Source organism: Brassica rapa, chromosome A04, assembly GCF_000309985.2.
Source record: "Brassica rapa cultivar Chiifu-401-42 chromosome A04, CAAS_Brap_v3.01, whole genome shotgun sequence".
NCBI lineage: Eukaryota > Viridiplantae > Streptophyta > Magnoliopsida > Brassicales > Brassicaceae > Brassica > Brassica rapa.
The window spans coordinates 6,431,797-6,453,330 of record NC_024798.2 but is presented as its reverse complement, the minus strand read 5'-3'; the positions used below and the strand labels follow the sequence as shown (position 1 = coordinate 6,453,330).

At 35.3% G+C, this 21,534-nt stretch overlaps 1 protein-coding gene and 1 non-coding gene across 2 annotated transcripts; one reads left to right on the top strand and one right to left on the bottom strand.

The window, feature by feature from the left end:
- Positions 1-12,077: 12,077 nt before the first annotated feature.
- On the top strand, positions 12,078-13,721 carry LOC103863694. The gene is made up of 2 exons (XM_009141445.2): positions 12,078-12,791; positions 13,005-13,721. The coding sequence occupies exons 1-2, from the start codon at positions 12,078-12,080 to the stop codon at positions 13,719-13,721; spliced, it is 1,431 nt and encodes a 476-aa protein (XP_009139693.2).
- Positions 13,722-15,961: 2,240 nt separating this feature from the next.
- On the bottom strand, positions 15,962-16,067 carry LOC117133868. Its single transcript, XR_004457908.1, has one exon. It is a non-coding gene; the product is annotated as a small nucleolar RNA R71 (small nucleolar RNA).
- Positions 16,068-21,534: the final 5,467 nt, after the last annotated feature.

Below are 21,534 nucleotides of genomic sequence, written 5' to 3'. Positions count from 1 at the left end.
AAAAACCTGCATATAAAAAAACGTTCAAATGGGTTAAAAACAGAGAAAATGAGTGGAAGATTAGATAAATCTACCTTTATAGAACACACAAAATACATATCTAGAATTAATAGATCTACCTTTAAATGAGTGGAAGATGAGTACCATCTGATTAAAAACCTGCAAAAAAGATAGATTAGTAAGAAAGACATGAGACAAAACTGAAAAATTCATATAAAGTTCGGTGTTTTCAAGTCAAAGAGATTAGAGTGAGTTTGGAGAGTTTTAGTTTGGGAAAAAAGTAAGAACTTTATACAATAAGAAGTTACCAAGTGAAGAAAAATCAGACATAAAAACTTACCAAAACGCTTAGATCTATTATAAAACGGAGACTTCGTCAGAAGACTTCCAGGAAGTCCAAACGACTTCCACGAAGTCCAGATGACTTACAAGTAAGTCGTCTAGAAGACTTTCTGGGAGTCATCTAGTACATTATACTTTAGACGACTAACAGGTAAGTCGTCCTAAAAGTCTTCTATATCTGAAAAACCTGCATATCAAATCAAGATCTGAAAAACCTGCATATCAAAAAACGTTCAAATAGGTTAAAAACAGAGAAAATGAGTATAAGATTATATAAATCTACCTTTATTAGACACACAAAAATACATATCTAAAATTAATATATATATATCTTTCAATGAGTGGAAGATGAGTAACATTTGATTAATTTTAGATAGATATATATATATATATATATATATATATATATATATATATATATATATATATATATATATATATATATATATATATATATATATATATTAGAGAGAGGTTAAAGAGTTTTAGAATTATGACCATTACATTTTTGTTGCAGCCATTTGAGAGGAGGAGAGAGAATGTGTAAATTTTTCTTATTATAGGGAGACAAAAAAATCTAATTAGGTTAAATATTTTTTATCCAGAAGGCTTTAATATTTTTAGTGGGAAATTAAAATATTTTTAGTGAGAAATTAAAATATTTTTAGCAGGAAACTAAAATAGAAGACTTCTCAGACGACTTACAAGTAAGTCATTTGGTTTAAATTATTTAAGCGGGAACATATTTTTTTTTAATTTTAAGCGGGAATATTTGGACGACTTACTTGTAAGTCGTCTGTTTTAATTTCTTCACTAAATAAACACTTCATTAAATCAAATTAAACTTCAAAAGTGTTTACTATACACAAAAATAAATACATATAGGTAAAATTTTAATTTATCAAAAAAAACATTCAAGCTTTCCAAAATCTAACCCTAAGAATACATACAATAATACAACATATGTTTCCAAACCCTAGATCAAAAAATACCATGATTCACTACCTACAGTCATCTATGTTGAAAATAATTCAATTTTGTTATATTTTAATTTATATCACTTAAAATTGCTTATAATTACATGATTTTTTATTTTTTCTCTTATCAAAATATTTTTTAAGAATTTTAAAAATTATTTTTAAGATCAGCTACACCAGAAGACTTACTTTGAAGTCGTCTAGACGACTCAGATGACTTACAAGAGACTGAGCTGTAATTTCACAAGGCTTTTAGGATAGTTTTGCATTTGATTCAAGTTTGGGTATAGGTTTGAGGTTAAAATCAAGGTGTGGGTTAGTTTTGGCAAATTCTCCTCCATTCAATCTGAAATGCACACAACAAAAGTTGACCTCCATGTCTTTGGCAAGGTCCATAATTACCATGTCCCATTTTCGTTGTGGTATAAGTAACTCTTGCAGTACTTCACTATGGATTCACCATTGAGTTTTATTACATGTCTAAACTATGAAACTCATGTAACAACAACATTTTTCATACCATCCTTGTAATAACCCATATGAAAGACTGACATGTGGCCTCAAAAGAACTGGTTTAACCAGTAACAGAGAAACACACAAAGAAAGAGTAATATTTTTAGTAACACTTGAAGGCTATTAAAGGTTGAGGAAATTTATATGCCCTAAGGATAAAGGTCTGGCTATGGAAAATTATATATGGTTAAGGCGCCTTACTCGGTTTGGCTAGTAAAGTGACCAAGCTCCCTACAATGGTCAAAATGCATCCATAACTATTGTTTTGGATTATTAAGGTTGAGAAAACCTTGACGCAGCCCAATTATAATGAAGAATAATTAGGAATGACATGAATTGTGCGAAATGATAGATAGGACATTCTGAGCATATGTCGGGAATTGTTGAAGTCAAGACCGTTTGCGTTGGATCAGATTGAATGTCAAAATCATAATTTCAGGAATTGACACTAGTTTTTTAGTTGAGTTGATTACAACATTTAGTAGGACGTTTCAGTTTTATCGGTTAAACTTGCTCAAAAAGGTTTATTGGAAGCTGGACGGTTGCTAGCCATGTTCTTCTGCTTCACCAGCTTAACGGTGACTCACCTGCTTGTTGATATACCATGGATTTTACCACATTTATACCATGGTATATGTTCTTTTATTTAATTTATTATATGTGATTAGAGTTTTTTACAGTGTTTTCAGATTCATGTATGTTTTGTAGAACTTAGTGATTCTGGAGCATATTGAGGTGCAGAACTGCACAGATGTGTCATAAGTTTAGCTCTGGATAGAGAAATTTCTACTGTGGGATTGAGCTCATTGTTTAACACAAGATAGAACTTTGAGTTAGCTTTCCAATGCCACCGTTTTGAGGTTTATATGGCGGTTATATCTAAAGTTATGCTCATTCTACTGAAGGTTGGCATGTCTGCCTCGGGAGAGGAAGCTTTCGAGGATTAGAAGGAGCGTCGATCGACACCACTCTTGGTGTTGCTTGACACTGATGCCAGAAGACGGGCAAGTATATTCTATGACCGACTTAAGCCTAGAAGTCACCACATATTACAAGATTGCCCTTGGCCGTCTCTAAATCCTATTTATGTATTATGTTCTACTAGGAGCATTGCCCCTGTGCAAGCGCGGGGTTTATCGACATAGTTTTTGTTTCATCTCAATATTTGCTAGGGTTATTATAGTTGTGAATATTGCGTTTTGAGTTGTTTTTCAAGTTTTGTTATTGTTATAAGGTTAGAGTTGTGATGATGAACTGTGTATGCATTGTTCTCCACTTATGAAGGATTAAACTGTGTTAGTAATGTGATTGATATAGTTTGTGGTGTCGTTTGCTTTGTCACTGAGAGTTATTGTTTTTTTGTCTTTTTAATTTGTTTCTTGTACTGTTGAGAGTACATAAATTATATTAAAATTGTTGAGAGTACCTTTTGTTTCTGGATATTTTTTCTCCAATTTAGTTGTGTAAGTTGTGTCTTATAAGTAATAATTTTCATTATCTTTATTATGTTTGTTGTACGTTTCTTTTTTATTTTTAACCTTGTTTCTCTTACCGGACTTTTAAAACAAATACATGATGACTTGTAGAAATAACTATAAAATGAGTGACAGTTCTGAGTATTTGGGTCTTAATGGGTTTTTAACGAATTTATGTATTTCTCATAAGAAGACAATAGCACTGGCATGTTGAGCAGGTGGAGATGTTCTTGCCTCCTTTGTGTCTCTCGGGATAGTCTCTTGTATCTTCTGGTGTGGTTGTGTTTGTTTCTCTTTAATTTGATGGGTAATATGTAAAAAAAATCAATGTTAGTTGCATTTATCAGAGTTCGTAACTTACTCTGATTTTTTTGTTTAAGTAATTTCACTGATCTTGGTTGTCGTCTTCGTCTTTTTTGTTGCGAAAGTAAGTTTTTAAATTGTTAAATAGTTGGCCATGTAATTTGTATTTGTTTAGCTGACTTGATGTATGTGTCGTTGAGTTTTAGTTGAGGTGATTGGTTTGGTATATTTGTTTTGAAGTTTATTTCTAAGCTTAGACAAAAAAAGAGAGGTGATCATTAATGATTCGTCTTTTTTTGGAATTCTAGTTTTTGGTGTTTTGATTGTTTGGGTTGTTGTGTTTTCTTCTAAGCTGTAAAATAAAAGTTTGTGTAAAATTAGTTTGATAAGTAAGGGAGATAAATAGACGATCACAGATTTTGGGTAAGAAATATTTTTGATTATTGATGTTAGCACAATATAGATAATAATATAAAGGGAATTGTGTGTTGATTGTTTCTTACGGATCAATAAGAAGACGAATAACGACTCGAGTTGTTTCTTTGGTAAGGTCAGAGGACATAACGGATTTGCCCAACCACATCTGCAAGATTAAATATCAGTTATGATATCAAAAAATAATATAAACCCAAATGCAATATGATAATATACCTGAGAGTTCTAGGTTTGTGTTCGCAATCACTTGGAAATTGTCGAACAGTTTATTTTTGACTGGAGATTGATCTTAGGAGCATCTGTGATGACTTCATCAAAAATATTTGGTGACATGAAACGAATGAGGAATGGATGATTAGTTATTTTGTACATGCTTGAGCACCTAGCAACCTCAAAACGATCGACTTTCACAATGAAACCAACTTTCAAAGATGGCATGTAATGATTAGCACGTCCGGCGGGAATAAACCCATGAATCACAGAATCTGCAAATAATATTATTCATCAAAGAATCAGGAAATCAATTAAAACAATTATATTAAATAAGTGTTATAAATCGATGATTAACTTACCTTATCAAGGAAGAGAACTGTGATTCCTATGAACTCACTGTCTTTCTTGAAATTCAGGGAATCCAAGAAGCGGGGATGTTAGAGGCTATGCTCTGACTACTACGACCAAGACGGAGGGACGCAAAGGTTGAGTGACGGACGCCGGGGACGCCGGTTTAAGGAACTGAAAAGACAGAGAGAGACATTTTCTAGAAGATGGTTAAAGCTAAGAGGAACCAATGAGTTTTGTGGAGATGAAGATTGGGTTCATCAAAAATTAGAATTATATATATAGGGTTTACGTAAGGGCTACAAATCAGGAACATTTATGATCAAGCGATTTTAGATGGGGAGATGAAGAGTTCACCGGTGAAAAAAATAGATTACGAACAAACACACGGTGTAACTCTGTAACTCATACTTGTCTGAGACAATGATGAAAAGAACCCTAACTCATGTTAAACGAAAACAATTTACAGAATGGAAAAACTATAATTGTTGCTTTTTTCATATAACGTGATGAATCTCATTTAAAAATGAAACTCATAATACACTTGTAGGCCCGGCCCACAGAGAAAGGCGAAGAAGCAAGGGTTTCCGGCCTTCATAAATATATAAGTTTCGGCCATCAATGTACAAAGTATCATTTAGTTTAGTGGTATAAATGTTGGTGTTTATATCTCAATAACCCAGATTCGAGCCATGTGTTTAACACTTTTTCACACTTTTTTTAAGTGAGGTCCACAAAACGCTGACGTGGCGTGCTGAGGAGAGAGCAAAAACTCAATCATTATAATATAGATTGTTGTAGGTTTTCTCTTACGTTAGGAGGTAATCTAGGAACTCCTTCAGAGTCCTCTTGAAACTTATTTGGTTCTTTTCTTTATTTTTATTATAGCTATTCGTCTATGATTTATGTGATAAATATCATGTTTGGACAGCTCTCCTGTTAGGTTTAGGGATTTTCTAGGGTTTTGATATTTTTCTGAATATAGAACTGGTAGGATGATTTATTAGGATCTTTCACAGAATTGAGCTGACTGCTTGTGCTCTACAGTAGCCAACTAGAACCCTGAACTTAGGAGTATTGACAATTGCAGTAATAGCTTCATTACATGAATATAATTCTGCTGAGCTAGGTTGTTTGATACATGTGAGAGCTGGTCTAGACATCTAGTGAACATATCAATTAGGTTTTTAATGCTTGTCTATTGAAGTATCGATCGATACCTAATCAATAGTATCGATCGACATTCATTCCTTGTTCACATGCGAGAGCTAGAACAAAGACTTAGTCATCTCATTAGTAATTGCATGCGAAAGCTGAATTACTTGCTTATTGAATTTGAGTTCTATGATCAACCCTTATCATCTATCGATTATACTTCTGATACATGAATGAAACTCTAAGTCTAGCACCCTCCTTCCATCACAAACACACAACTCTGTTATTTACTTTACTGCTTATATATTTATCGCTTTAAACTATTTGACCTAGCTTGTTCTGAAACTCAATTCTTTTGTGTGAGATATCGAGTCTCTGTGGATACAATCCTCAAGTACTACAATTGTTCTCTTATTTGACATTGTTGCCCTTGGGGTAATTTGAGCACATCAAATTTGGCACCGTTGCTGAGGAATCTGATCACCATTAGACTAGGTGTAGGATTTTGTCTAGGTTTTTTTTAGCTACTAATTTTTTTTACTTGTGTTTCAAGGACATACATATCAGTACCAGGAACAATAATAAAGCGAGGCTTTTGGGTTCTTCAAGGAAGGAACCTACTGATCAACGCATGATTCGTAAATCTATGAAGTATCGACCGACAAACTCCAAGCAGCGTCGATCGACATTGTAAACCATGTATCGAATGACACTACTCATCAAGTGTCGGTCGACACCATATGCATGAGGACAGAGAAGGTCAGGGTACTTATACTGAGTATTGATGAGAATGGGGTCTTAAGAGACAGAGAAGGTCGCGCTCGCAACAGTGCATGACAACTGATTTATACACAAGCTCTTGTAATCCCTGATACGATTCCTGAGAGTGATTTTACTCTCTCAAATAAGAGATCAATTATAGTACTTAATGATCGAATCCACAGTAAGCGTGGGCACACAATAAACCAGATGAATAGTAAGATCAAGCTAGAAAAATAAATATTATGACCGTAAATATTAAATAAGCAGTAAATAGGATAGATGGAATGTGTTTTCACGGATAGAACGAAAGCTAGACTTTCAGGGTAAGTAATCCAAATTATGATATAGTTGCTAAGCGCATGTGATAATCAATCCTAAAACTTGAATACTAATATAAGATTTTCCATCTCTCACTGCGAGTCTACGTGTTGGAATTCTATGTCCACACTCTCGTGTGTCACACAGAACAGGTATCGATTGATGCACCTATAGGGTGTCGATCGAAGCTCTTCCGACAAGCATTAATGATCGGATCGATAAGCTCACTAGGTTTCTAGACCAGATCTCTCATGCGCCTAATAACTTAGCTTGGCAGAATTACTATCAGGTATGAGCCTACTCTCGTAGTTGTCGACTCCTGAATCATGATCCTAGTTAGCTACTCTAGAATGCAAGCAATAAGTCCCAACTCTGTGAATGATTTCAATTTATCACCTTATCCGTTCTAATATCAATAATTCTTCATAACTATATAAACCCTAAGTCTAAAAAGGTAAATACTCAGACATAATCAAACAAAAAATAAAGATAAACTGAATGAATTTCATAATTAGATAGAGATAGAAAAACTGAAGTTCCAATACAATACGCTGAATAAGTTCTTAGATCTTCTCAGCAAAACCTTAAGCTAAAAACCTATTATGAGTTTTCGTCTGTGTGTGTTTTTGTGTAAACAATGGCACAACATATATATATTCTAGGTAAAAACTCGTCATGGGCATTTTTGTAAATATGTAGACTTTCGGGCTCAAATCTTGATCTTGACTTGCGAAGCTTCTCGCATCGGTTGTCGATCGACACTAAAGATGTGTGTCGACCGACACTTCCTCTGGTTATCAACTTTATAACTTCGTCATTTGCTCAGCTATGAGTTTGGCTCCATTTACGCTCCATAATGTCCACAATGTTTAATAACGTACCTAAACCCGTAAATACACTAGAGTAGACACCAAACATAACATTTTTTTTTTTGACAGCAAAAACTATTTACAGACTCAACTTGACTCTGTAAACCAAATCGGTAACTCCACATCCATGTGAACGACGAAAGACGGTTGTTTCCTAGCACTGTGTGCTAAGCTATCCGCCCGTAGGTTCTCCATCCGTGGTACATGAACGATGTACTATGTGATAACTCGCGCCCTGCGCGGGATGAGTTTTGTTTTTAATGTATTGGATTTTATTATTATAAACAATACACATTTTGTTATTAATATACTATGTGATAACTCGCGCCCTGCGCGGGATGAGTTTTGTTTTTAATGTATTGGATTTTATTATTATAAACAATACACATTTTGTTATTGATAACCATTTTTCACATTCGATTATCGGTGGGCATTTGGGTACCATGGGTTCATTTTGGTTATATTTGGCTTTCAGGTTTTGGGGGTTAAAGGTTTTAGCCGTATTCATGTATTTATAAATTTCGTTTTGGGTTCAGGTCGGATTCTTCGAGTTTGGTTCGGGTTTGGATAATCCGTTTAAATTATTAAAAAAATGAAAATTTATATATACTTAAAATTTCTCAAAATCTAAAAATAATATAATATATAACATACAAATTTGAATAATGTATGCCAAAATACTTAAACTTAACATAAATATTGGTTTGGCTTAAATATTTGGATAGGAAATCAATAGATATTTTCAAGTATTTTTTGTATTTTGGATATCGTTTAGCTATTTTAGACAAGTATTTTTAAGTATATATATATATTTCCAAGCATTTTGAACAACCTAAAAACATCTTATATATTTTGGATATTTTTTAGATATTAAACATAAAAATGATTAATATATTTAAGTATATAAATCTAATTCATATATATTTGAATACCTGAAATATTTTGGTTTGGGTCATGTTTGGTTTCGGTTTTCTAGATACCAAAATTTTGAATCTGTTCGAATATCTAACCAATTTCGGTTCAGATTCAGCAATAATTTTTTGGTTGAGATTTGATTCAGTTTTCCGGATTCAGATTTTTTTTGCCCAGCCCTATATTTGATTTTAACAAAGTTTTAAACGAAAGTGACGGTGGTTCATATTGATTTGGGTATGTAACAATTTTAAAACCAAAATACATTCTACCATATATGCGGCCCATTTAGTTAATCATTAAAAATTGTCATATGGCCATTTACAGAAAAAAAAATGGGCTGAAAGAACCGATTCACAAAAGTCTATAAAATAAGAGAAAATTTTGAAAAATTGTTAGATTGACTAGCTTACAAAATAACCATAAAAATCCTTACAAAACGTAGGGGGTTTGGTTTACAGAAACACAGTTGCAAAAAATAGTTAATTTATAAGATCTAACTAGATTTTGACCCGCGCTTGGAAAGCGCGGGTTTTTTTTATTATATTATAATACAAAGTCTTATTATATCGAAAATATAAATTTTAACAGTTATATAATCTATGAATTAGTTTATTTGATATTTTATATGTACACATTTACGTAAATTTCTTTTAGCCATGAGAATTATATCCGGATCAAAAAACAAACCGAACCGACTTGGAAATATAGGTTTAGTTCAGGTCCAGAAAAGATAATCTATTGGGGTTTTTTATTAGACCGGCAGGTCTTTGTTTGAGTCAGGATCCTACCCTAGACCCGATCATAAATATGTTGGGTTTATTAGGCATATTTAGATATTTCGAATATGTTTCCAGCATTATGGATATTTGTTTTTGGTTTTTTGTTTACGATTAAAGTTTTTGATTTCAGGTAAATTTTCAAATTAAAAACAAAATTTGGTATTTTCAGTTCAGTGACAGATTTTGAATAAGATTATGAATTTTTAGGTATTTGAATTTTTTGGGTATTTGTTTGGAGTTTCAAGTACTTTTCGTGTTTTAGATATTTTTCAGATTTTTTAGATATTTTTCAAATTTTCTTAGGATCCTAAATATCTGAACAGGTGTGGACCTATTACGTCCATATCGGGTCCAACAACCTTTTGATATAGATTTTTAATGTTATTGTACAAAAACATGATTGATGAAATATTTTTAGAAAACTCATTTTTAAATATGAAAATATCTATCAAACTATAGACGGTTGAAAGTTTAGTATATAATATGAGATTTTAGTAGGAAAGTTTATATATGATATGATTACGTTATTATAAAGGAAAGAGGAAGCTAGAATGTACACATATATGTGGTGTAATTTCTCTTGCTTTAAATCATATATTATATGATAAAAGTGATAATATAAAACATTAGTTTCAATGCTTTTATGATTAAAAATCAAAATGGTAAATATAATAATAGTAATGATTAAGATTTAGGAGTGATATTTGAATAAATAAAAGAATTGAATAAATTATTATAGAGAAATATATGGTAACATATTGTTAGTCTAAGTTTAAAGTAAGACCAAAAAAATAATGAATTAAATGAAATGGTCCAAACAACTTTTATAGGTAGACTTTTTAAGACTTCTTCCCTTTTAATAGTATTGATGTGACCATATTAAGCTCAACCAACTTCTCTCCCAAGTAGTATATGTTAATTTATAAAGATTTAGGCAGTTATTATAAGGGGGTGTTAGTGGGACTTAGATTTTTATAGAGTTTGTTGATTTTAAAAGTTGAGAGATTTGTTAAATTTGGAAAGAGATTTAGAGAATTTTGTATATTGTGAAAATCTATGAAAATAAAGTAATGTAATGATTCTAAGAATTCAAGGTAAACATGTAGTTTTCTCAAAATCTTAATTTGTGAGTTAAAATGAGAAGAATTCAACTCCCAATAACACTTACTTTAATAGATTTGTAGAATCATTAAAATCTAAACTTTTTAAATAACAAATGATTTTGTATAGAAATATAGAATCATCAAACCAATAACAATAGATTTTAATGAGAATATGAGAATCTATAAACCAATAACACTAGAATTAGACTCATTATAAATTTCATCCCCACTAACACCCCCTAAGTCATATATACAATGTAATAAATTCAGATATACTCTTTCACCAAGTTATTACCCCCTCCAATACGAATACGAATATACTATTGATTTCCATTATTAATTTCACACGTTTGAGTACACAATCAGCAAAAGTTTTTTTTAATACATTAAAAGTCGTAATACATGTAAGGAAAGATTTATAAGGTTATTTATTTACATATTCGAATAAGGTTCTATATATTATAGTTTTTAGTCATCCATTAAATGTTTTGCCATTTCTATCCTAGTAAATTCGGTCGATTAAAACAAGGAAAATTTGCCAATATGGAACTAAATCGCTAAAGTATTGTCCTCTTAGAACTAAATTCACAAACCTTGTCCGTATAGAAGTAATCCTTGTCATACCTAGTGAATCAACTGTTTTGTTCTTTTCTTTACAATATAGTTAATAAAATATTTTAAAAATTATATGACACTTAATTGAATAAAAATAGGGCAAAAAATTCCCAAATATCAATATCGTTCTCTCCGACTCTCTTTCCCAATCGAGAGACGATTTCTTTCTCGCCGGCGACACCTTCCGCCTCTGAGATTCTTGGTTCTTCGGAGAGCTTCAACTAGTACTCACATCGCTTCTCCTCCTCCTTCTTACGTATTTCCTCTTTTAGAGCCACCGGTTAGATTGTCGTTCTTATCTCCGCCGCGGATGATGATCGGAGCTGTTCAAGCTCGGGAGTAGCTTCTCCTCCCCGATCAAGGACGATTAGTTTCACAGTTGTTTTCTTTTGCTCTTCCTTCATCTCGGTTCCGACAATTTGAAGGTTAGGCTTTGAAATCCCCTTTACGATTTTGATTTTTTTTGTTTGTTCGTTATGTTTATTTGCATGTACTAGGAAGAGAGTTCACTGTTTAAAAACACAAATCGTTTCAAGTTTATGGTTTTCAGAGGCGGAATGTGGTTGAGTGGGGTGTGAGTTGATTGTGGCTTGTTGTTGAGGTGATGGTGATTTTGAGTTCTATTTTGTTTGGTATCGGCTTTATTAAGGTTTAGAATTCCTAATAGACTTGAAAAGGCTAATGACTTTGACATGCTTTAGACATCAATTTTACATAGTTGTTTGGGATCGGATTTGTTATTTGAATTGAATTTGTCGATAGTGTGTATACTTTTGTTATTCATTTGGTACATAGCTTTGACTCTGTTTTCTTTTAGAGGAAAACACATTTGCGAGTTGATTATATTTTGTTTCGAATTGTGTTTCTATGTAGTTTTGAATTGTCTTATAGACTAGTAAATGTGAGATGGTTATATTTGGTTTGCTGTTAAGTTATGAAATTCATGTTTTTAAGAATGGCTCACCAGTTTCCTAAACGCATTCTTCAAGAAAGAGCTGAGACGCAGATTGATAAGATTAACAACACATGTAGATGGACGCTTCTGAAGGCGGTAAAGGTTGCTCTGAAAGATGAGTATGAGGAAGTTTTGAAAGACCTTGTCTTCGGGCCTCTTCTTGCGATCATAGAGAACAACCTCATCTACTCAGGGAAGATTATTCACAGCTTCATGTGCAAGCAGCTCAGGGTTTCCAAGATTCACGAGCTGTGGTTTCTTTTTGCGAAGAGGCCTCTTAGGTTTTCTATGCAAGAATTTTATGATGTGACTGGATTGAAGTACAAAGAGGAACCCGACGTAGACTTCATTAACTGGAAGAATGATAAGGGATTCTGGAGCAATGCGCTGAAGACCAATGCGAAGATCAACTTATATACTATAAGGGATGAGCTCCTTAAAGTGTGTAACGAGTGGTCGTATGTGGACAGAGTGAGGTTAGTGTATCTGTCTATTATACAATCATTCCTCATGGCTAAGGATTGGAAAGTGTATATCCCTCAAGAATACATCCGTTTGGTGATGGATTTTGAGAAATTGAGGATGTATCCTTGGGGTCTTCGCGCTTATGATGAGCTGATTGCATCAATACTCAGAGCAAAAGAAGATGTGCATACGAAGAACAGCTACGTGTTGAATGGATTCTCATATGCGTTTCATATATGGATTATGGAGGTAATTCCAGACATTGGTTCTATGGTGGGTAAAAAGATAAAAAAAAAACGTGAAGAAAATGAGATGTAGGAATTGGAAAGGTAGTGGAAAAGTATCCTACCAAGATATCACCAGCCTAGAGTCCCACTTTGATAAGGTAACTGATCTTTCTTCTATTAATATTGAGTTCAATAATTGTTCAGTGTAAGCTTATTGTTTCGTTTGTTCTTGCAGGGAGAGGCGTTCACATTTATATCATCTACTGGTGATTTCGATGTGATTGATAATACTGAGTTCTTTAGGAAAGATGAAAAGGACGAAAGAGTTGGTCGTATTGTTGAATTGATCAATGCCAAACAAGACTGGACGCATTTCGATTGGGAAGTTGAGTCTTTGCCTGCACATATGGACCTTTCTGATTCAGAACAAGATGAACCGGCTGATGTTGCAGAGGAACCGTCTGATGTTGCAGAGGAACCAACTGTTGTTGCAGGGGAACCGGCTGTTGCTGCGAAAAGAGGCAAGCGCAAGCTAATTGATCCTGGTGCCGAGTCTCGAAAGAAACAACTGCTTTGTCAACGTGCGGCTGAACACAACAGTGGTGTCCCTAGTGAAATGAAGACCTTCATTGAAGGTTTGTTCACCGCTTCTTTCAACTCTTTTAAGGAAGTGGTGCAGAAGGACATCCATGAGCGTTTTGACAACGTTGCCAATGAGGTGGCTCAACTCAAGGAACAAGTCTCTCAGATTAAGGGTCTATCGGATACAGTGGGAAAAGACAACGCATCTGAGATTTTGTCTCCTTCAGCAACACTTGGGAAAGACCAAGGACCATCATCTCATAGTACGGGTCCTCCGGCAGCAAAGGGAAAAGGCAAGGCATCAGCAAATATGGATCCTCTTCCGGTTTGTCGTAGCCCTCGGCCAGTAAGAGAGGTAACCAAAAAATGAAGCTCTGTAATATACTTCTCTATGTATTTTGTTATGTCTACTGATATACCTTGGATTTGACCCGTTTTCATCCCTGGTATATAGGTGTTTTACTATATATATATCTATGTTTTCTACTCTTCTAGCTATGTTTTCAGGTTTAGGTGCATTTCGGAGTAAAGCTATGACTTTGGAGCATTTTGGAGCTTAAAGGACATTTCACCCGAGCTGACCATGTAGAGGTCGACGAGGGAAGAACAATCGATCGATGCGCATCAGTGCTATCGATCGACACCAAGGGATGTCTCGACAAATGAAGATTAATATCGATCGATGTACACAAGTACCATCGATCGATGTCGAGACATTAGACACGCGGCATTTTGGATCCAGCACACTTAAAACCCAAGGCCAAGCCAAATTACGAAAATGCCCTGACGAGTTTTTAACCTAGTAGATTATATACTGCCTAAGTGTTTTGACGGCATGAGAGCTTTTTGGTTACAAGTTTTACTTTGAGAGAGAAGAGAGTTTTGGAGAGAAGATCACTTGTGATTGGAACTCTTTGTTATCATTTCTTTTCATCTATACTATGAGTTTCTATTTCTTCATTGTTATAAATTGCTTTGATATGTCTGAGTAGTTCAATTATTAGATCCAGGGTTCAGATAGGTTTGTGGGATTAGCTCCAAACTATAGATTTGCCTGGTTGTGATATTCATGATAGATTTGTATTTATTGCTTGTTTTAACCTTGCTAACTATAACTTGATCATATGATTGCATATTCAAGCACCCTTGTTATCCCATCCTGAAATCTATCTATCATATTAGGACTGCTAGAGAGGGCTAACCGCCAATTTAGTATCTTAGTAGGGCATATCATACTCGCGCATAGGCCTGGCTAGAACCCGTCGATCGATGTCCTCAACTGACTATCGATCGACGTTGGCAAAGGTGTATCGGTCGACGTCCCAATAGGACCATCGATCGACACTCTTTCGTTGTCGACATACTAACCGTTGAGACACGAGATCTAGCTTGTTAACCAGTGAAACATACGACAGCTGATCACTGAGTTAAGCGATTAAGCTCTAATATATCATGCATGCAACAAATAGGCATCTATAAGTATTATAATCTCCAACACATGAATAGTGGTCCTGCATCTAATATCATTTTCAACCAAGTTACATTTACTAGTTACTTCGCTTGTTACTATTGTTATTTCATTTAAACATGTACAACTCTTAGAATTAATAAACACTAGATTTAATTGTTCCCTAGCTCCTTGTGGATTCGATCCCTAAGTACTACATCTGAACCTCTTTTGATGAGAGTAACACTCCTTAGGGTAATTTGAGTGGTATCAAATTTGGCGCCGTTGCGGGGGAGCTTTGATCGCCATTATATTTAGTTTTATTGATTTTTATTCTTTTCTCTACCCCCTTTCTAACATAATCTTTTTTCTTGTCTTTTCAGGTGCATGCCCAGCGGTAATAGAAGCAACAAGGAAAAAGACTTGATGTTCTCAGACGATCCTGCTCACTTGGAACGCACCATCCGTAGAGGTCAACGTTCCACATCGCTCGACGCAACAACATCGTCGTCGATCGATACGCACAACCCACCGTCGACCGACACCAGACCGTCATCGTCGATCGATCCCAATCGTTCGACAACGATCGATATTACACCGCGTACGTCGATCGATACCGTGTCGTCAAAAATGGTAAACATTATTATTCTAACACAGGGACGAGAACGGAAACCTGTATGACCAGAACGGTCATCTGCGTAATGCAACAGGTCAGAAAATAGACGCTCAGGAGACTGTAATCCCTGAGGCTAATGCTACAGGAGCTGCTCAACCTGTAGATGAGGATGCTCGATCGAAACCACTGGCCGACTACAATCGCCCAGATGAGTACTATTCCAACAGATCAGCTATTCGACTTCCGGAGATCCAGAAGCAGAATTTCGAGCTGAAGCCTCAATACTACACTCTTGTGTTGCAAATACCCTACTCTGGGTTACCGCACGAGCATCCTATGGACCATCTGGAACGGTTCGAGGATCTAATCGCTGTAATTCGGATGGAAGGAGTCCCCGAAGATTACCTGCTGTGCAAGCTCTTCAGATACACACCGAATGGAGAAGTGATGCACTGGCTTAGGCAGCAACCCACAGGATCTTTAACATCCTCGGCATACATCAAGAATGCTTTCTTACGAAACTTTTTTGATGAGGCGCGTGCTGAAGAACTTCGGAACAAAATTTCCACATTCTCGCAGGAGGCTGGAGAGTCCTTCAAAGATGCGTGGAATAGATTTAGGTTCTTCCAGCGAGACTGTCCACACTACGGATTTAACGAAGTGCAGCTGTTAAGCACTTTCTTCCGAGGTCTCGCCTTACAGTATCAAATGGCTCTTGATACAGCGAGTAAAGGAAAATTCACTACTCGGAATCCGTTAGAAGCTGTGAGACTTATCGAAAACCTTGCTAACAGCAGCAACACCAAAAACACTGACTCTGAACGGAAGAAGTCCGTAACCTCTATCCGGAAGGAACAGATGGACGAAGTAAGAGCTAAGTTAGATGTAGTGCACGAGCTTCTTAGGAAGCAAGTCTGTTCAGCTGAAGGTGAAGTAGCAGATACTGAGGGAGAAGAAAATGTGAACTACATCGGAGGTACCGGATTCCAGAAATTTGGACACCAGGGCGAAAACAGAAACTTCTTTGGAAATGGTCAAAGAAGTAACCAGAGTTCACAATTTCAAAAACCCTTCAACAACAGCAAAAGCTAATCGAACTCTTACTACCAGAATCCACCACCCCAGACTCATGAAAGTAAGATCGAAGAGATGCTTGATCGAGTACTGTTGGGACAACAACAAATCACCGTGGATTTCCATGGTAAAATAGACTCCGCCTACAACAATCTGAACACCAAAATCGAGACCTTAGGGACTCAGGTGAGAAAACTTGAAACGCAAGTAATTTAGACGGGCGAGACTATAAAAAGGCAAGAAGCTTTCGCTAGAGAAGCAGGAGCCGACAAAGGAAAACACCACGTAAATGCCATCATAGATGATGATTTCTGGCAAGTGGTGAGAAATGAAAAGCTTGAGGAAGGAGACTTCGAAATCGAAAGCTCCATGAATCTCAGCGGATCCCAATGGTGTCGACCGATGTCGATGAACTCGCATCGATCGACAGACCATGACGAAGATCGATGGACGGATTACTCCAGACATCGATCGACGTCGTCCGCTAAATCGACTGAATGCAACGCAGTTCGAATTCTAACTCATGAGGAATTCGCAGCTAAGCTTCCTCACCCACCCTCCCCTTTCTATGATAAAATCGATCGACCGGTTAAGCCAACCATCGATCGACAGAGTGAGTCCGACGTCGATCGTCACAACACACCTCCCATCGATCGATGGGCACCTCTGACATACCGAGTGCGGTTACCCTCAATCGATAATGATCATATCAACGCACTCAGACCACCACAGAAACCATTAGCTAGCCCACCCGAACCAAAATCCAACCCTTTAAATAGTTCACCAGAACCAGTTCAAGAAGAACAAGAAACTGAGCGGAGAATGTTAAGGAAAAAGATGGAGAAAATTCCTAAGAACCTTAAGAGGGAAGCTAACGAGAAGGAGATGGATGGTTTCACTAAAAGAATCCTCAGAATCTCAATCGAAAAAGCTTTTGATGAAGCTTAGTTCACACACCGTTTGTGGATGTTCTTCAGAGAAACAAAGGTAACTGAGGAGGACATTAGGAGAATGTTTCATGAAGTCAGAGAGAAGATGAAACACAGGATCACATTGACGAAGAAGAGTGATCCTGGGAAGTTTGCAATACCATGCGTAGTCAAGGGTGTTGAATTTCCCCATTCCATGTGTGACACAGGAGCATCAGTTAGTATCCTCCCTAGGATCATGGCAGACCAGCTTGGTTTGGCCATCGAGCCTTCAACCGAATCCTTCACCTTTGTGGATCTTTCAGAAAAACGATCAGGAGGTATCATAAGAGATCTGGAGGTACAGATTGGTAATGCCCTTGTAGATTTTCATGTCCTAGACATCGAGCTTAACTGGAACTCTTCACTTCTGCTTGGAAGATCTTTCCTAGCTACAATAGGAACTGTATGTGACATGAACAAAAACAAATTGTGTCTGACGCTGATAGACCCCAACATCCACTGCGACCCCATCCGACTTAAGAAAAATGTTATTAATTATGTGGATTACGGGAAAGAACTTGGCTTCATTAGCGCATGTCATTGTGGAGCAGAGTACGAAACAGAGTACTCGGAATCTATCGACACCCCCACCTTTCCATCAATCGATTCCAAAGAGTCAACTGTGGCCGATGACCGCAACAACACGTCACTCGACGTTGATCAGCCGGTTGACCATTTCACTCCACCTAATCATTGTTACCCACACTTTGCCTTCCAACCTCCAAGCAAGAGAGGACGTGATGATTATTCCATAGGCAGTTGGGCAGAGAGTGGTTTCCATGAAAGTTTTGCCGTTGACACTGTAATTACTTCATCTAACGAGGAACATACAGAGGAATACGATGAGGATTATTGGAAAGAACGTGCAATAGAAATGTCTTTGCAGGATGAAAGATTTGAAACACATAAGTTCACCAACACGTTTCCAACATCGATCGCCGAAGTACACTCCACATCTGTCGATACCCACCCTCGTCCAGGAAAACAACCGCTCACATCGATCAACACTCATACAGGAACATCGATCGACATTCGCGCCGCAGCGAAAATTCAGGAGCAGGAGAATATTCCCTCTCCAACTAGGTTTAGAGACACCTATATAAAATGTTTTGCACCCCTAAAACCACCTCCACACACCAGGGCAGACACAAAGGCGAAAAAGATGAACACTCTTCCATCTACATCAATAGGAAAATCCATGAAGAGCAATATAAGGATGATTCTCAAATTTGTCATTTAACCAATACTTCATGATTAATATATAGGAAATATATTGAATAATTAAAAAGTCAGTAACTATTACGTATATAATTAAATTGGTGCGAATATATAAATAAATTTTATTAATCCAAACAATAATTGTATTCACTTTTTATGTTTACCACTTTTTTGCTATCACTTTTCTTTTTTACCAATACTAAACGGACATTTTCAAAAATATCTTCTTCATTAAGTGGCAAAAGACTCTTATGCCCTTGTTCTTTGTATATATAAAAAATAAGTATTTAAAACATCAACTCTAAACCCTAAACCCTACACTTCAACCCTAAACCCTAAACTTCAACTCTAAACCCTAAACTATCAACCCTAAACCATAAAAAGTAATCAATAAACCCTAAACCCTAAAAAATTAACCCTAAACCCTAAAAAACAACTCTAAACCCTGAACCCTAAACCTTCAACTCTAAACCCTAAACATAAACCCTAAAACCCTGAAACATCAACTCTAAACCCTAAACTCCAAAACATCAACTCTAAACCCTAAACCCAAAACCTTCAACTCTAAACCCTAAAACATCAACTCTAAACCCTAAATCCTAAACTTCAACTCTAAACCCTAAACCCTAAAAAATTAACCCGAAACCCTAAAATATCAACTCTAAACCCTAAACCTTCATTTCTAAACCCTAAACCCTAAAACATAAACCCTAAACCTTCAATTCTAAACCCTAAACCCTAAACCTTAAAACCCTATAGTTGATGTTTTAGGGTTTAGATTTGAAGGTTTAGGATTTTAGGGTTTAGGGTTTACGTTTAGGGTTTAGAGTTGATGTTATAGGGTTTAGATTTGAAGGTTTAGGGTTTTAGGGTTAAGGGTTCGAATTTCAGAAAAAATATAGGGTTTAGGGTTCACGTTTAGGGTTTAGAGTTTATGTTTTAGGGTTTAGATTTGAAGGTTTAGAGTTTAGGGTTTAGAGTTGATGTTTCGGGGTTTAGGGTTTAGAGTTGATGTTTTATAGTTTAGGGTTTAGAGTTGATTATTTAGAGTTTAGGGTTTACATTTGATGTTTTAGGGTTTAGATTTGAATGTTTCGTTGTTTAGGGTTTAGAGTTGATGATTTAGGGTTTAGAAGTGATGTTTTAAGTTTAGATTAATCTTATGTTTTTTTTGTCTAAGTTAATTCAAAGGTTATAAATGTCTTTTCTCATTCATTAAAGATGAGTGTAAAATTAATAAGTGTAAACATGAAAAGTGGTATTTTGAAAATTGTATTTTTGGCAATTTCCCTTTTCTATTTGATATGGTATATAAATAAATATAAATGATATTAACATATATATATAGTATATTTTATATTATTATCTATTAAATGCTATGTTACATGGAAACGGAAGCGGAAACGTGGAAACGGAAGCGTATGAAAGCGCAGAAGCGAGCTTTTTAAAAAAAAATTAAGAAGCGGATACGTGTTGGAAGCGTATCCATATATATATTATATATATATATATATGAATTTATATATACATATGTAAGATTATTTTTTAAAATCTAAAACTAAAAATTATATGATTTAAATTTAAAATAAAGCATTTATTCATTTATAATAATTTTCAAATGACTTCATATTTAAACTGTGAAAATACACATAAATTAAATTAAATAAATAATATTATATTTTTTTATTATTTATAATTAATTGACATAATATATTTGAATATATGATTTATCTTTAATAAAAACCTCAATGCATAAAGATAATTTATAGTATTAGTTTTAATATTTGTATATTTCTATTCTCTCTATTCAATACTATTAAAATTTGGATTATATATAAATTAAAAATTATAATTTTATATTTTTATTGATATAAGACATTGTGTTTTTTTTTTAAATGGAAGCGATTCTAAAACGGAATCGTAAGCTTCCAATGTGTTTTTAGAGAAAATATTTTAGAAGCGTTTTGGAAGCGAGATTCCGTAAGCTTCCACAAGATTCCGATTCCGGTTCCGAAGCGGGAAGCGGACGTCCGTTGAAGCTTCCGTGCAACGTAGGTTAAATGATAATTTCTACTCATATAGATTTTTTTATCAATTGTATCTTTTATACCAAAAACTTTAAATTACTGATAACAAAATTTTCATTGTGATATTAATAGCTTTAGTAATTTATATTTTTTAAAAAAATTAAGTTTGCAATATTTTGTTTACAATTGTGAGATTAATAGTTTTAGATATATATCTGGAGTCAAACTTTAAATTAAACTTGGCTCCATTTAAGCTCTATAATGTCCACAATATTTCAGAACATACCTAAACCTATATATACACTAAACTAGACTCCAAACATAATATAAACACTCTAAATAAGATATATATATTATGGCATAAAAAGTGGTCTAATCCATAGTATATCAAAGGCTCACCAATGATCAAATCGTACGCTGGAGGAGAAAAAAAGCAGAGTACCTCACCGGTTAGGACGTCACCAAAACTTAGACGACTCCACGCGCTGAGACAAAACCGAAAGATACACACGCCGCAAAAGAGAGCCACCTGACACCGGGATGAGGAGAACCACCTAAACGTGCCGAGAAGAACCAAGTCTTACAAGCCTCTCTTCAGAAAATCCTAGAGCTCCTATGCAGTCAGGACACCAAGACATGGAGGAAACCGTCGGTCACCACTCCACATCGAAGAAGGTTCCGACATACCGAGCCGAGAGAGCCCACACCAGAAGCACTCGCCTGCGAAACCGACAGAAAAGGAATTCCTAAAAACAGATCTAAAAAATCGAGGAAACCCTTCCCTATCTTCCTAAACGCCGACATCCGCTTCTTCCCATTTACAAGTCTCG